Genomic DNA, 15,908 nt, shown 5'->3' on the forward strand with positions numbered 1-15,908 from the left:
TGTTCCAGCAGACCACTCCGTACAGATTGACTGATGCCACAGAGTCATAGGTCTTCAGGAGTGAGACTTTCTCAGTCTCCTCAGAAGGTGGAACCTTTATTGGCCACATATATGTATATATATATATATATATATATACATATGTATGGATTCTGCTCAACAAATAACCAGTCTAATATGTTCTCCTGGCTTCTGCCTCATATTGGAATAACTGACGATTTAGATAAGATAGCGTTCACTTTGAATAAAATGACTTTTAACAGACATCAACATTTAAACCTCAGTTTTAACAGACATTTGAATGACTCAGCCTTAGTGGCTTAAACTTCATGACACATCTGAGCTGTTAGATGGACTCCAGGCTCACGTCCCCAAACACAAGGAAGCAGGTTAAAGATAATGAGTGAATACAAGGAGAAACACGGAGCCGATGTCCTCTGGCTCATGACGGTGTCTTTCAACGTTACAAGGCCACTTTCGATTTTTCCGTGCAGCTGTTTATCACACGGACCTGAAGCAGACTGGCTAATGGTCTCATGTTGAACTCCTCCAATGACATGATTAAAATCAGATAAACATCTCAGGAGCGTTAGATTTGCTTTATCGAGTCGTCATTTAGCAGCAGCGATGATGAGCGTGTTCATGAGTGACACCGAACGCTATCCACCGGTGTCTGAAAGTACACGTTTCACAAGAAGACAAGGACAAACAGAGACGTACATAAATACACAATCAGGCATAACATTATGACCACCTTCCTCATATTTTGTAGGTCTCCCTTGTGCCTCCAAAACAGTTGTGACTCATCAGAGAATGGACATGGGCCTTGTGAGGGTGTCCTGTGGTGTCTGGCAACAGTATTTAGTTGTTCCTAAAGCGTTTTTGTGTGTTTACCTGTGTCATTGCTATGGGGTGGGGGTGCCTGGTCTGGTCTAGGTGGGTGCTACATGTCTAAGTAACATCCACACCAATGAATGCCAGGTCCAGAAGTTTCCCAGCAGAACACTGAATTGTCGCAAGATGGTTTAAACGTTATTTACGTCTCCTGTCAGTGGTCATAATGTTGTGGCTGATCGGTGTATATATAAATATATACACACACACACAATTTCATATGCGCATCATCGCACACACAGATGATCAGTTGTCATGGTAGCGGGCACCTCGGAGCCAACTCTAGCTGAGACTTCCTCCCCTCTGTCTGCAACACTCAGCAGAGGTGACATTCAGCCGGAACCAAGAGACGCTGAGGCTGTGGTGAGGGGACCATCATCGTCGTCGGGGTGATTTATCGTGTCCTTTGTCCTTCACATGTGGGCCTCAACACTGAATCGTGATAAATCTGCTGAGAGGCCGTAAACACACTTATTGTTTTCTTATTAAATCAGAGAGGAGCTAACGACATATGCTGAATACGTTTCCTCGCACAATTAAGGACGGTGTCTTAATTGGTCGTAGGTTGGAGGACAAGCTCTGTTCTTCTGAGAATGTTTTCCACCCGTTCATCATTCTCACCGTGGCCTCATCCTGAAAAGTTTTTTTTTGTTCTTTTTCGTTTCAGGAGGATCTGATGGAAACCAGCAGCGATGAAGATGAATCTGTGCAGCTAGATGAGAAAAGATCCGGTTCGGTGGTAGACATGGAGGATCTGGGCAACATCATGAACAGTGTCAAGAAGGCAAAGGTCAGACTCTGCTCCACCGACACAGCGACTCCACATTTACCAGTTTTCCTCCAGAAATGAGTTAACTGATGATCATAGCTTCAAAAAACTACTATTATTTAGGCTATCACAGGAACCTTTGAGTTCATGACTTGGCTCTCTGCCTCACGATATCAGAGTGAGGTGGTTGAATCATTTGAGACTGCGGCTCTATTTTCAGTATTTCCTTGTCAAGGTCTGCGATCGTAGCATTAAGACTCCACTGTTCACTAAAAGAGGAGGAAAAAAAGGAAAGATGGCAGATGGGTTGATAGACACCAGACCCCGGCAGACGAGAAGTGGAGGCTTGCGTAATAGCGAGGACGCCCACTTCACAGACGTGTCAGGAATGAGTGACTCAAGAAAAGCAGAAAACGGGAAGGAAGAGAAATGATTTAGTCCTCTGCTATAGGCCCCAGTGTTTGTCCCTGAGCAGAAAAGAGAAGGAAAATGTAGGAATATATCCAACCCTGTGATAGTCTCTAGGCCTCTTGTTGTTTGAATTAGAGTGAAAACCTGTGGATGTAGCTTCTTGCTAGTTTCACATTGAAATCAAACCCTAAAGCTCCAGAACCCGTCAGAGAGGAAAGACTGGCATCTCTGCTGCTGCCTGGGACACTGGTGTAATCCTGAGGTCCTTGAGGACTTGGAGCCGTCCCACTGTCAAGTTGTCAAGTGGCTCCCTCACAGACATTTTAAGCAGTTAAACCTCATTTTCTTCAAACTGTGCCTTAGGGAATTCATGGTTCATAACGTTGTGATGTTAAACTTATACTTTACCAGGGGAAAGGTGTTCAGTCTTATACCCCTACTTAATTCATTTTCACTTGGAAGACATCCAGATCAGACAATCGGTCCTACAAGTGCCTTGGCTGAGAAGAAATTAAAAAATGTGGCCTGAAAAAACAAATGCCTGCAAAACCCACAGTGGCAGAATACATCTGCTCTCAGACTCAAACACACACCAGATAACATCAGTTATGTCTGTGAAGGATTAGTGATTGGGCCTGAGGGTGTAGATTGTGCTAGAGCCACCGTATACACTGATCAGCCACAACATTAAAACCACTGACAGGAGAAGTGTATAACACTGACCATCTTGTGACAATTCAGTGTTCTGCTGGGAAACTTTTGGACCTGGCATTCAATCAATCAATCAATCAATCAATCAATCAATATTTATTTGTATAGCACCTTCCAGCACCCAATGGTGCACAAGGTGCTTTCCAGGGTAAAAACAAGAACAAAAGCAATATTACTTAAAACATAATTAAGACACAGCTGCAACGCAAAAAGGTGCACAAAGTGCATTCAAGTGTAAAAACAAGAATAAAAGCAATACTACTAAAACAAAATTAGAACACGACTGTAACATAAAGGAGCAACAGTCCCAGTTAGTGGCTACGTGTGACATGCCAGCCTGAATAAATGTGTTTTTAACTCTGACCTAAAAGTTGTGAGCTCGGTGGCAGATTGAATATGAGCTGGGAGAGGGCCTAAGACAGCAAAAGACCGCCCCCCCCCAAAGCCTTGTACTTGGACCTAGGGATGACCAAGGTGGTGTGATCTGCGGAGCGCAGATTCCTAACTGGGTTGTACAGGGTTACAAGTTCACTAAGGTAGGCCGGGGCCAAGCCATGAATGGCTTTAAACACAAATAAAAGGACTTTGAAGTCCACCCTGTACCGCACCGGGAGCCAGTGAAGGGAACAGAGGACTCTTGTGGTGTGAGTGTTTGGAGGTGCCTGAGAGAAGGCGTGCTGCTGCATTCTGTACAAGTTGGAGCTTTTGGAGGAGAGAATAGTTAAGTCCAGCATAAAGGGCATTGCAGTAGTCAATCCGCGAGCTGATGAAGGCGTGAATAGCCTTTTCGAGGTCAGGTCGGGACAAGAATGGTTTGACCTTTGCAAGGAGTCTTAGATGGAAAAAAATCGCCTTTACCACTGCATTTATCTGTTTGTCGTATTTTAGTCCATTGTCAAATGTAACACCCAGGTTTCTCACAGAGGGAGCGAATTGAGGTGTTACAGGATCAAAACAGGGTGAATTTTGTGGTGAGTCGGGGCTGAAAAGAATATACTCAGTTTTCCCTTCATTTAAATGAAGGAAATTCTGGGCGAGCCATTCTTTGATATCCTGAAGACATCATTCATGTGGATGTTACTTAGACATGTAGCACCCAGCCTGACACAGGCACACACACAAAAAAAAACATGAAGAACAGCACAAGGTGTTGACCTGGCCTCCAAATTCACTAGATCCCAAACTGGGGTCGGGGTTGTCCTGTGGTGTCTGGCAACAGAATAGGCCTCAGAAGACCCATGTTTTGGAGGCACAGGGGAGACCTACACAATATCGGGAAGGCGGTCAACTTCACTGGAAAACTTGTAGTTGCATTAACAATGAGCCCTGCCATCCATCTTTTTGTCCCTGAATGATACACGTAACTCTACCCACCTGCATTTTGTCCTGCTCCAAGCTTCAATCTCAACTGGTCATGTTAGGCCGCGACAACAAGACGTTCACTAAGTGATATTGTGTTATGGCTGCAGCAAAGCTTTTCTGTCTGGATGGACACACTTTTTAGGAGGAGATGCCTCCTGTCTTCATGAAGTGAGAGAATATTTTCTTCTATTCTGTTTTGACAGGTGTGAAATTATTTTAGTGTGTTTTTCAGTAGCTGAGGGGACCAGACACCGGACAACATCATATGTCATTTGTCTGCATTGACAGGAGACGTCCTGGTGGTACAGGTGTTCTCAGTATAAGTTCTGAGAGGTTTGGACAATGTGTTCATACATCACAGCTGGAAAGAGACAGGGAAGATCAGTGCTTATCACTTAATCTCTATCGCAGTGGGAAGAGGAAGACATCTTACTTTTAAATAATTCATGGAGCGTGTTTTCATGAGGAAGCCGTGGGTTCTTTTATTTCTAACTTCATCACAGTTTAAAACCAGTTTCTCTCTGTGTCTATGGTAACATGTTTGTACACAGACCAGACGTTGTTTAAAAGAATATAAGTTTTAACTCTAAACATTTGCTTTGCCAAGAGATAACTAGCGTTTAGCCAAGCTGCATGATGTCTGGACAAGGAAAATGCTTCCAGTTGAGCTGGAGATGAACAATTTATGGAACCCGGTCTTTCTCATGTGTGAGATACATCTCCTAATAACTGCAGGTGGATTTACTTTGTCTGTGTTTGGCCACTAGGTGATGGCAGAGTCTCTCTCTGTGGCGTAGGCTGCTTCAATAACTGAGTGAACCTCTGGCGTCTGCTTCAACATCTTGACCTTTAACACCACGGTGTCAGGGTTTATTACATTCGTTTGACAATGGAAAGAACAGATATGTGCACCTCTTTGAATTTCCTGGTTTTCTGCATTATTGATGATATAATGTCATCTGATCTTCAGGAACAAACAAACAAACACAACCTGCCTTCCTGCAGTGTGAAGCGTACTCACGTTGCGCCCTGGCTCTAAAGGGAGAAGCATGCACCTGGTTATAAAGCACATGCTGCATCCAGTCTTCATGACTTAAACATGGGCTGTTGCCATGATCCCAAACATCATTTCAGACTTAACCTAGCTCCCAGCAGAACTTGGATTTGAGACCTGCTGCTTTAGCTCAGCAGTAATCTTAAGGCTCAACTGAGGCACTTAGGCACGAGCCATTTATACTTGTTCGTTTGTCAGTCTGGCTCGCTCTATAACAACTCCACCCAAACACTAGTCGGCGTTGTGTCTTTTTTGCCAGTCGGCTTAAATTTTGTTTCACCTTCCTGCTTCACTTTCAACAATGGCGACGGAAACTTTTGCTGAAATTTCGCCGAAGATGAGTCGTGCAAACGTTTGTATCTCCGAACCTCCTCAGTCAACCTTTCCTCAATGTGTTCCATCTTTATTGATCCAAAACGATCAATTCGATCACTGCTGCGGAGATGGAGAAGCAGCCGGAAAAAAATACTAAAGAGGAAGCACACTACTACCAAGCGGACCAATAACAGTGCATAGTTATATTTCTGGGAAGGTGCACATCAAGCTACGGTGCTAGGGTCTACGTATTCTCTGTGATGTCGCGGTAGCTACGTCGTCAAATTGACACAGAAGTCTAAACCGCCTATCAGGATGTATGCTATTAACTGAAGTGACTCGCTTGGCGTCATAGCATCTGTATTGGGAAGGTATTTTTGTAGTTTTTAGAAGTTATTCTCTTGTAAATTTACTCCTTTCACACAACCCAATGTCCACTGATCTACAGCTGGTGGTTTTATCAGGCGGTGCTATCCTACTTAATGATTTCCATATCGCAGACTGAACATAGATGTTAAACAGCTCCTGCGATTCCTTTAAGCCTTTAGCTGTAACATCATCAGTCACTCTACACTGTGCCATGGGCTTCATCTTAGCTCCTTGCCTGCTTTGAGTGAAACTAATATTAGGGCTGTCAAAATTAACGCGTTAACACGGATTAATCCATCATCATGATTAATCTAATTAAACATTTTAACGCAACTAACCCATCTGCAGCGCAGAATGACTCTGGACCTCTCTGGCAACGGATGTTGGGCAGCTTGTCCAAGTAGAGTTACCGTCACGCATGTGCAAATGGGCAGTTGATCCGGTAGTAACGGGCATCAGAACCAACCCATAAAGACGGAAGACGCTAAACAGCATGTTATCTTTATCATTTGGTTCTGATGCCTGTCACTGCAGGGTCAACTGCCCATTTGTGCATGCATTAATTTAGTTAATGTTTTATGATGATTGATTAATCCAAGTTAAACGCGTTAATTTTGACAGCCCTAATTAATATCTAATCAGCATTTCTGTCTGTCTGTCCCCGGTTTTACTAACTTTTGTCTCCAGTTAGCATTAGAGGTGTCTGAAAATATATTTAGTCATTTATACAATTTAATGTATTTCTTTCCACTGTAGATTAGTGGCTTTGACTGCAGAGTGTGTTCTTGGACATGCGTTCCTGCATGACTGCTCTAAGGGCGCTTTCATTTTGATGAAATGTAATAATGCAGTAAGTTTTAAAATTCAGAATTTTATACTTTGGCGTAGTTTTTATCGTTGCAGAACTTTAGAAACCGCCACAACCAAATAACAAAAAAAAAAAAAGCAAATTTAAAGGAAGCTTATCACAAATGTGAATCCGTTATTTCATCATGCAAAGAAAATTAATATCCAACTTTGAAGTCTTTGTATCGGCCTCAATGAACCTTTATCAGTTAGACTCATTTTTTGTTTCATATTTTCTAACTTACCTTTAGTTCTGTCTTGATTGTTTTTTTTTATGGATATTGACTGAACAGATTAAAAACAAATCAGGTAATTTCAGTAAGATTCAGTTCAGAGAGGTTTGCAAACAGCATTAAATCTCAGTCTGAGGAAACTAATTTATCACACTGAAGGAAAATACAGATTTCACACAGTATAGCTCACTGTCTAGTGCTGTTTTCACTAATGAATCCGTCTCTAGTACATTTTTAATGTATAACTACTAAAGTAAAGTCTCAGTAGCTGTCAATTTTATTCACGAATCATCTCTTATATGGATAAAAAAGATGCCTCAACACGTCTGTTACTTAATCGAGGCCAACGCATAACAAGCAGAAAGCTGTCGAGCCAAATATGGTTCGATGGATTTGACTGTATTGATGTCCGTTGGGCTTTTAGCCAAGCTGGAATGAGGAAGACTGGATCGCTGCTAAACTTCGTGATGAATTCATATTTGCCTCAACTGTTTTTTTTTAGTTTTTTCTTTGAATGTGACAGAGAGTCAGCCAGGCTGCGATTGGCTGCCAGAGTGCAGAGCCCGTTTCGCCCAGCCTTCATTTAAATCAGTCTTTGGCTGAGGCTCTGTTTGTGTTCGGCCAAGTTCCAGCAAGATTAATTTCCATTGTTGCTCTAATTGATTTTGCACAAACGTTCATAGCTCTGGCATCTAAACTTTGCCATGAGAGGCCCACTTCATGCTGTTTGCCAGTTAGTGTGAAGTGGATCATTAACCTGGGCTGCTGCACAGCCTTCTTGGCTCATTTGTGATGTTTTCAGTTTAGTGTCCAGAAGAAGGAGGCTGACATTAGATGTGGAGCCTCACAGACCTGGCATAGACATTTTTATGCCATGTATAGCACCCCTTTTAACACATTACTACTTAGAATAAAAGTGAAACTGTTGTTTAGAGAGATATGTACACCAATCAGCCACAACATTATGACCCCTGACAGGGGAAGTGAATAACATTGACCCTCTTGTGACAATTCATTGTTCTGCTGGGAAACCTTTTGCATTCATTGGTGTGGATGTTACTTAGACATGTAGCACCCACCTAGACCAGACCAGGCACCCCCACCCCATAGCAATGACACTCCTTGATGGCAACAGCCATCCCCAACAGGATGCAGCCTGACACAGGCACACACACAAAAACACTAAAAAACAACTAAAAAAAACATGAAGAACAGCACAAGGTGTTGACCTGGCCTCCAAATTCACTAGATCGAAAACTGATCAAGTATCTGTGGGGATGATCGACAGTGGCCCCTCCCCTCAACCCAAAAGGCCCCCCACTATCTTCCCTCAGAAGGCCCATGTTCATTCTCTGATGAGTCACAACTATTTTGGAGGTACAAGGGAGACCTACACAATATTAGGAATGTGGTCATAATGTTATGCCTGATCAGTGTATACAAGAAAGCGTTTCGGAAGATATGCCACCTCAAACGTAATGCACGTCCTAAACATACATAGCCGGTGTTCACTGTAATGTAACTGCACACAGCAATCTTTCAAATTTTGAATTAGTTTTTTTGTCGTTATGATTTTTAGGTTTTGTTTTGTTTGCTCTCCTATTTCCCCTCTGTGACTGTGGGTAATGTTCTCTTTAGCCTTGTGTACCTTCATGTTTTGCCCTCGGTCACGTGCTCGCTCTGTGTGTTATATCACTACGCTGTCCCTCTGCATCAGCCCCCATGTTGTGTCTTTGTTCCAGAGCACAACACGGCGTTGTGAGATGTCCCAGTTCTGTTTCTTCCAGACAGGTCCAGGCATGACTGGACGTCTGTGAGCTCTCAAGCGAGGGCGAAAGTGGAGCAGTGGGAACCAGAGACCGGGGCCAGATAAATAGCCAGGGCTGCACGCGAACACCACAGGGACAGATTGTTTCTCTGCTGGCTACATGTTGTGTATGCTGTCAGAACTGTACATGTCACTGATGCATTAAGTGAAGGTGGACATTTGTGCTGGCTGAGGGTGGTGAACCGATTCTATCTCCTTCTGAGCTTTAAACTGAAGGCTACGCAAATATTAGCCTCAGTTTGGTTACCTGGCCATCGTCAACTGCCACATCCTTCTATCCCTGATCTACAGTCTGTGTTTGGTTGCTATACTCCTCCCTTGATGACGTACAGACATTGTGGTTCTGTGGTATCATTTAAACATATCAATGTCAAACAGCTTCAAACATTTAAAATGTTCTTTCTCAGAAAGATGGGGAAGGATTCTGACACGACACGACATAATTAGATCATCTGCTGCTTCCAGAAGTGAGGAGGGACCTCTACTATGGAGATGGGGCTATGATTGTTAATGTGGACCTGGAGCAGGCAGTGCTGCTGGGTTGCTGCTAGGTCTTAGATTACTGCAGGTAGAAGCTTTTTTTAAGATGATCAGAATAGGCGGTTTAGGCTTCAGACCATAATGCTCTAGCCTAGACATGCACCTCCCCAAAAATGTAATTACACACTGCGGCGAAGGAGACCAGTTTTCAAAATGATTGTTTTGGATCAATAAAGATGGAACACATTGAGGAACTTCACTTGTTGTAAGTGAAGCAGGAAGTGGAAACAAAAATGAACCTGACTGTCAAAAAAGACACAACGCAGACTAGTGTTTGAGTGGTGTTTTTACAGAGTGAGTTCCTGGTGATGACGGCAAATGCGGTTTAATTCCACACGTCCCATAATTCAGCAAAACAAACTATAATAATTTTAAAACGAAGCAGGCAATGTCTGGCCTTTTTTTTTTCCCCCCCCTCTTCATTCTGTGAGCAACTGATTGTACGCTGCGCACGGCATGGGTTTCCGCTCACTGTGGCTGCTCCTACCTGTTCCATTTTTGATGAACGGAGCAGTAAGTATTTTTAATGTGAAGCTGCTGCAGTAGGCGATGGGCAATTTACATTAGCTGCAATCTCTGAACAAATGGGCTGTCATCCATTGATGATTTAGCACAATGCGTTTACCTCTTTATATCTCTGTGGAGAATAAATTAGCAGTAAATTAATATGGTATATTTTTTTTCCCATCCAGATCGTAATAATGATACTACAATACCTTCATCAGTGAGCCATAGTCTCATCATTTGGTTATTATTCAGTGATAGACGGTGACTTTACACATTTATTATAGTAGGAACAAGAAGAATTAACTGAGAGATGGAAATCATGATATACTTAATGCTCAATCTACTTTAAATGGAGTAGAGCGAATGCTGGAAAAGCTGAACTTATTTGTGCACTGTAGAAATTCACAAATGTTGGTGCCCTGCAGCGAGCTGCAGAGGAATCTGTGAACTGTCACATTTTTTTATTTATTTATTTTTTAGGAATACACACGTGAACATTCATCGAGGTTTGCTGACACAGTATCAGCACCTTAAGAGCACCGCTGTGCTGACAAGGTGACATATAGATCCCTATAGACAGGCCCAAGGAGTGGCAGCCGTACAGTAATTGGGTGGAGCTGTCATTTAACACGGTTAAATCTGAAAGGCGCGCTGTCCGTCAAACTTTTCTGAAAGGGAATTCTTGTTCCAAAGCCGACACACAACTTTTTCCAGCAAAACCGAATCAATCTCCTATTGTAAGATATTTACCCTCATATACGAGTGCTGCACACTGCAGTAATAAAATCTTGGCCTGGAAGAATGGGTTCATCTTTCAAACAAATAGGATGCAGCAGCATTGGCGACAAAAAAAAAAAGTTATTATTCAGTCGACCCGTTGAGTAACTTTGCTGGAGCTCTGAAACCAAGATTGCTCTGTGCTTTCTGGTCAGGATTTTGCCCCCTATTATCTAGAAATGAACAAAATGTATAGACACTTGTGGGTGGATGGCACACTGTGTTTATTACTGAAGGGAAAAGGCTTCAATGCAACATATGCAGCAAACAAATTGCACAAAGGAACATTATATTTTATAAAAGTAAAGAACAATAACTGTGCAAAAGTGATCTAGTTGTAATTGACTCAGGGCAGGAAATGCCAGCTAATGATGATTCCTCAAACCTTGTGATAACCCTAACCCTAACCCTAACAACCTGGCCTCGTCCTGAGAAACTGTGGAGCTGCATGTGAAGCCAGTTGATACCCAAAGAGAAGAGGAAGGATGTAAAAGAGTTTCCACTTAAATAACCCTTAAGGAAATACCTGTTGAACTCAGGACAACATGTGTAAGACCTAAACTAAAAAGCAAAACCACCATGTGAAAATGCCAGTGACATGCAGAAAGATGTACATAATAATAGACTCACAGTTTTGTTTCTGCCTCAGAGCAAAGAGGAGACCCAGGGAGACGGACAGATGGTGAAGCTGTCCAAACTTAACGGAGTGAAGAAGATTGAAGATGAAGGGGAAAGAAGAGAGATGATCACCCCTGCCCTAAGGGAATCACTGACCAAGCAAGGTGAGGACACGGTGGATTTGGATTCAGGAGTAGAAAAAAAATAAAAAAAAATTGATTAGAGAGTTTATAAAAAGCAAATGTGGAAGTTAAAGAGGACTCTGACAACTGACACGGCCGCGGTCAGTGGTCGATTTTAATGAGTCTGCGAGTTAAACCGTGTTATCCTTTTTCTGAAAGAACATCTGGCGGGTGTCATGGTGACTGTGGGTAATCTATGCACGTCATTTACATGCGTTGCTTTGGGAAAAAATATCCCACTCAGGCCTTTCATACCAGCTGCTTGTCAGCATATGCTTAACCTTGCCGTCGTCAAAAGTGCAGCAGCGTTGTTATTCACTTTAAAATGTGAATTATGAGTAGTTTTTTTTGTAGTTTATTTCAGCAATAAATCTAAAACACACACACACACACACACAAGCCAAGAGATCAGTTTAATCTTGTGTTATTTCTCTATATTTTCCTGAAAAGTATTTCCCCACTCACAAATGTAGATCTCCATGTTCTCTGTGTAGCACAGGCAATAATACAGGTGACGCACCGGAACCCCTCGAGAGATGTTTCAGTTAATCAGGCGCTGAAATTGCGTCCTGTTCCCACCTTTTCTCCCGACAGAGAGAGAGAGAGTCGCTATTTAAAGCTGGTCAGAGGTGCTACATGAGGAGACGTGTGAAGCTAGGAAATGTGTTTTTTACACTTATCGATGGCACGCAGTCCTATTCTGTTGTTTACTGAAAAGGAAACATTAATTTTTTTTAATGGAAAGAGCAGCGTCACATCTGCATTTCCAGACTAGACAGGAATTATAATTTATAATTGGGTGATTTAAATTGGATTAAAACAATTTAAAATGATCTAAATCTTGCCTGTGGGAAAGCTTTATCTCTGTCTTATTTACTTATATATTCTGATAAATAGTCTCAATTGTTGACTCTCTCGTCTATTACTATTATATATTTTCCTATTATTTCTTCTTGTCCATTCACTAGTGTAGCACAAGCCAGTCATTTCTCAGCCAGCACCCCCCATTGTTACCTTACACAACGCCCTATAAATAGGACTCTGGAAGCAAGACTTCACTTCATTCGACCAAATGTTGACCTGCTTCATGGTGTTTATGTTGGCAGCAGTCAGTCCTCGTGGACAATTTGTCTCATTTGGAATAAAAGCATGGACGGATGAAGGTTTTGGCATCGTCTTTAACGGCGTTCAGTCTTGGAAGGCCCGCGTGTTTCCTGTATAGGCCTTTTTCTGGCATGGCACGGATGTTAAAAAGTCGCACACGACCGAAGCTCTTGTGCGGCGTCCAAGAAAGTTTTAGCGTAGTAGAAAACAAACGTTCTGGCATCAGCAGGGATCAGGAGGCGAGAACTTTCAAGTGTACCTATTTTCAGCAAAGGAGATGGCAGTGGAGAAACTAATTAATCGGAGGACTGGAGAGTTGGATTTAAAAATACTAGGCGCACTTGAGATTATTAGGAGGTGCTGTAGGTTTCATCGGGTTCTCTCAAAATACCAGACACATTGTTCATATTCTGCCACACCTGTGTATACCTGGGCTGTTCCAGTGTCTGTGCTTCTCCTGCTGGTTTCATATACAGTCATGGACGAAAGTATTGGCACCCCTGGAACTTTTCCAGAAAATGCGCCATTTCTCCCAGAAAAAGTGTTGAAATTACAAATGTTTTGGTATACACGTTTATTTCCTTTAAGTGCACTGGGACAACACAAAAAAGCAGAAGAAAAAAGCCAAATTTGACATAATTTTACACAAAACTCAAAAATTGACTGGACAAAATCATTGGCACCCTATTAAAACTGTGGGTAAATAATTTCATTTCAAGCATGTGATCCTCATTTAAACTCACCTGTGGCAAGTAACAGGTGCTGGCAATATAGAAATCAAAACTGAAGCCAGTTGGAATGTATAAAAGTTGACTCAACCTTTGTGTTGTTTGCCTGTGTATGCCACACCAAGCATGGAGAAGAGAAAGAAGAGGCGAGAATTGTCTTAGGACTTAAGAAGCAAAATTGTGGAAAAATATCAACAATCTCAAGGTTACAAGTCAATCTCCAGAGATCTTAAAGTTCCTTTGTCAACTGTGCGCAATATAATCAAGAAGTTTTTAACCCATGGAACTGTGGCAAATCTCCCTGGACGTGGACGAAAGAGAAAAATTGATGCAAGAATGCAACTCAGGATTGTTCAAATGGTGGATAAACAACCTCAGTCAACTTCCACACAAATTCAGGCTGTCTTGCAGACTCAGGGTGCAACGGTGTCAGCTCGAACAATACGTCGTCGTCTGAATGAGATGAAGCGCTATGGCAGGAGACCGAGGAGAACCCCACTTCTGACACAGAGGCATAAAAAAGCAAGACTGCAGTTTGCAAGAACATACCTGAGTAAGCCTCAATCCTTCTGGGACAATGTTTTGTGGACAGATGAGACTAAGGTAGAGCTTTTTAGCAAAGCACGTCATTCTACTGTTTACAGAAAACCTAATGAGGCCTACAAAGAAAAGAACACGGTACCTACAGTCAAATACGGTGGGGGTTCAACGATGTTTTGGGGTTGTTTTGCTGCCTCTGGGACTGGGTGCATTGATTGTGTGCAAGGAATCATGAAATCTGGAGACTATCAAAACATTCTGGCCCGTAATGTAGGGCCTAGTGTCAGAAAGCTGGGTCTGCATCAGAGGTCATGGGTGTTCCAGCAGGACAATGATCCAAAACACACCTCACAAAGCACCCAGAAATGGTTGGAGACAAAGCGCTGGAGAATTCTGAAGTGGCCAGCAATGAGTCTGGATCTAAATCCCATAGAACACCTATGGAAAGATCTAAAAATTGCTGTTGCGAGAAGGCACCCTTCAAATCTGAGAGACCTGGAACAGCTTGCAAAAGAAGAGTGGTCCAAAATTCCAGTTGAGAGGTGTAAGAAACTTGTTGATGGTTATAGGAAGCGATTGGTTTCAGTTATTTTGTCCAAAGGGTGTGCAACCAAATATTAAGTTGAGGGTGCCAATGATTTTGTCCAGTCAATTTTTGAGTTTTGTGTAAAATTATGTCAAATTTGGCTTTTTTCTTCTGCTTTTTTGTGTTGTCCCAATGCACTTAAAGGAAATAAACGTGTATACCAAAACATTTGTAATTTCAACACTTTTTCTGGGAGAAATGGTGCATTTTCTGGAAAAGTTCCAGGGGTGCCAATACTTTCGTCCATGACTGTATAACCAGGAGAAAACGAGGCATCATTTAACTAACTCCTGACGTCCTAATTGGGCATCAAACTTAAATGCCTTTTACTTATTGATAGAGACAGGTGTCTTCATCTTTATTTTTAATTTCACTTTAATTTTGAGTGATGCACAGAGAACGTGTTGTTGATTAATATCGATGCATTTCCACACGGACTCAAAGAACCTTCAGGCTTTATCACAATCCCTCCAGGAAAAGATTTTGCCAACTTTTACTTTGTCTCAAGTGCCTCTATCGCAAAACATCAAATTATGTTTTTTTTTTTTTTTAAAGTTAACAGCAGCAAATGCCATTTGTCAGAGGAGAGGGGGCAAAGAAAACGTTTCCTTTCTTCTCTACTCTCCATCATTCCTCATCCTGGCTTCATGTTCTCTCCCGACACATTAAAGGACATAGAAAGCACAACACTAAAGTTGAAATGATTAATAGCTAAACAAACTGCCAACATGTCCGGATTTAAATATTCCAAAATGTATATTTTGATGTGAGGAGCAAAGTTAGAGGAGGACATGTTGTGCTCTCGAAGTGTTTTCTGGTGTAAAAACTATTTGATGGTGGTCAGCGTGTTTTTATCCCAGAAGAAGAAAAAGGCACAGCAAACATTAGCCATCTGAGAAAAAAGAAATAGATTTGTGTGTGTGTGTGTTTTCTTCTGCTTATCAAAAAGAGTATCCTTGATCAGTGGCATGCTAGTAAGTATTAAAAGAATTCAACATTGTCACTACTACTACACACTACTTTTTCTACAGCAGCCTCGATTAAAAACATTTGACTCATCTAACATCAAACCGTAGATCTGTAGAAGCATTTGGGCTCATACACTAGTACCTGCTGCTGTGTTTTAATTAGATCTCATCTCATTTACAACGGTTTAAGATAGATAGATGGTAGATACTTTATATATCCTGAGGGAAATTTAGGGTCCAGTAGCTTCATCACGTAAAGTGTTGCCTCTCTCTATATATATACAGTAGTGGTATCAGCAATGACCATAGTCCAGTTGGTTCCAGGGAGGTGGTGTAGGTCCTCATCCTGTCCGTGGAGCAGGACAGAGACAGCAGCCTGTCACTGAACAAGCTTCTCTGACTGACTATGGTGTCCTGTAGAGGGTGGTGGACATTGTTCATGATGGACCAGAGTTAGTTCATGGTCCTTGCATCTGCCAGCTCTGCCCCTACCACAGAGTCCTCCTTCTGTATCAGCTTGTCCAGCCGTGAGGTGTCCTTCTTCTTAGTGCTGCCTCCCCAGCACA

At 42.2% G+C, this 15,908-nt stretch overlaps 1 protein-coding gene across 2 annotated transcripts in view; it reads left to right on the plus strand.

Moving 5' to 3' along the window:
• tyw1 (tRNA-yW synthesizing protein 1 homolog) overlaps positions 1 to 15,908 on the plus strand; it is a 71,858-nt gene that overhangs the window by 3,317 nt on the left and 52,633 nt on the right. For both annotated transcript variants that reach the window (XM_084559355.1, XM_084559356.1), the window contains 2 exons: positions 1,562 to 1,684; positions 11,266 to 11,398. In XM_084559355.1, the coding sequence (XP_084415481.1) occupies positions 1,562 to 1,684; positions 11,266 to 11,398 (256 nt within the window). The remainder of the gene's footprint in view (positions 1 to 1,561; positions 1,685 to 11,265; positions 11,399 to 15,908) is intronic.

The sequence above is a fragment of the Chelon labrosus genome (assembly GCF_963514085.1).
Source record: "Chelon labrosus genome assembly, chromosome: 13".
Taxonomy (NCBI): domain Eukaryota; kingdom Metazoa; phylum Chordata; class Actinopteri; order Mugiliformes; family Mugilidae; genus Chelon; species Chelon labrosus.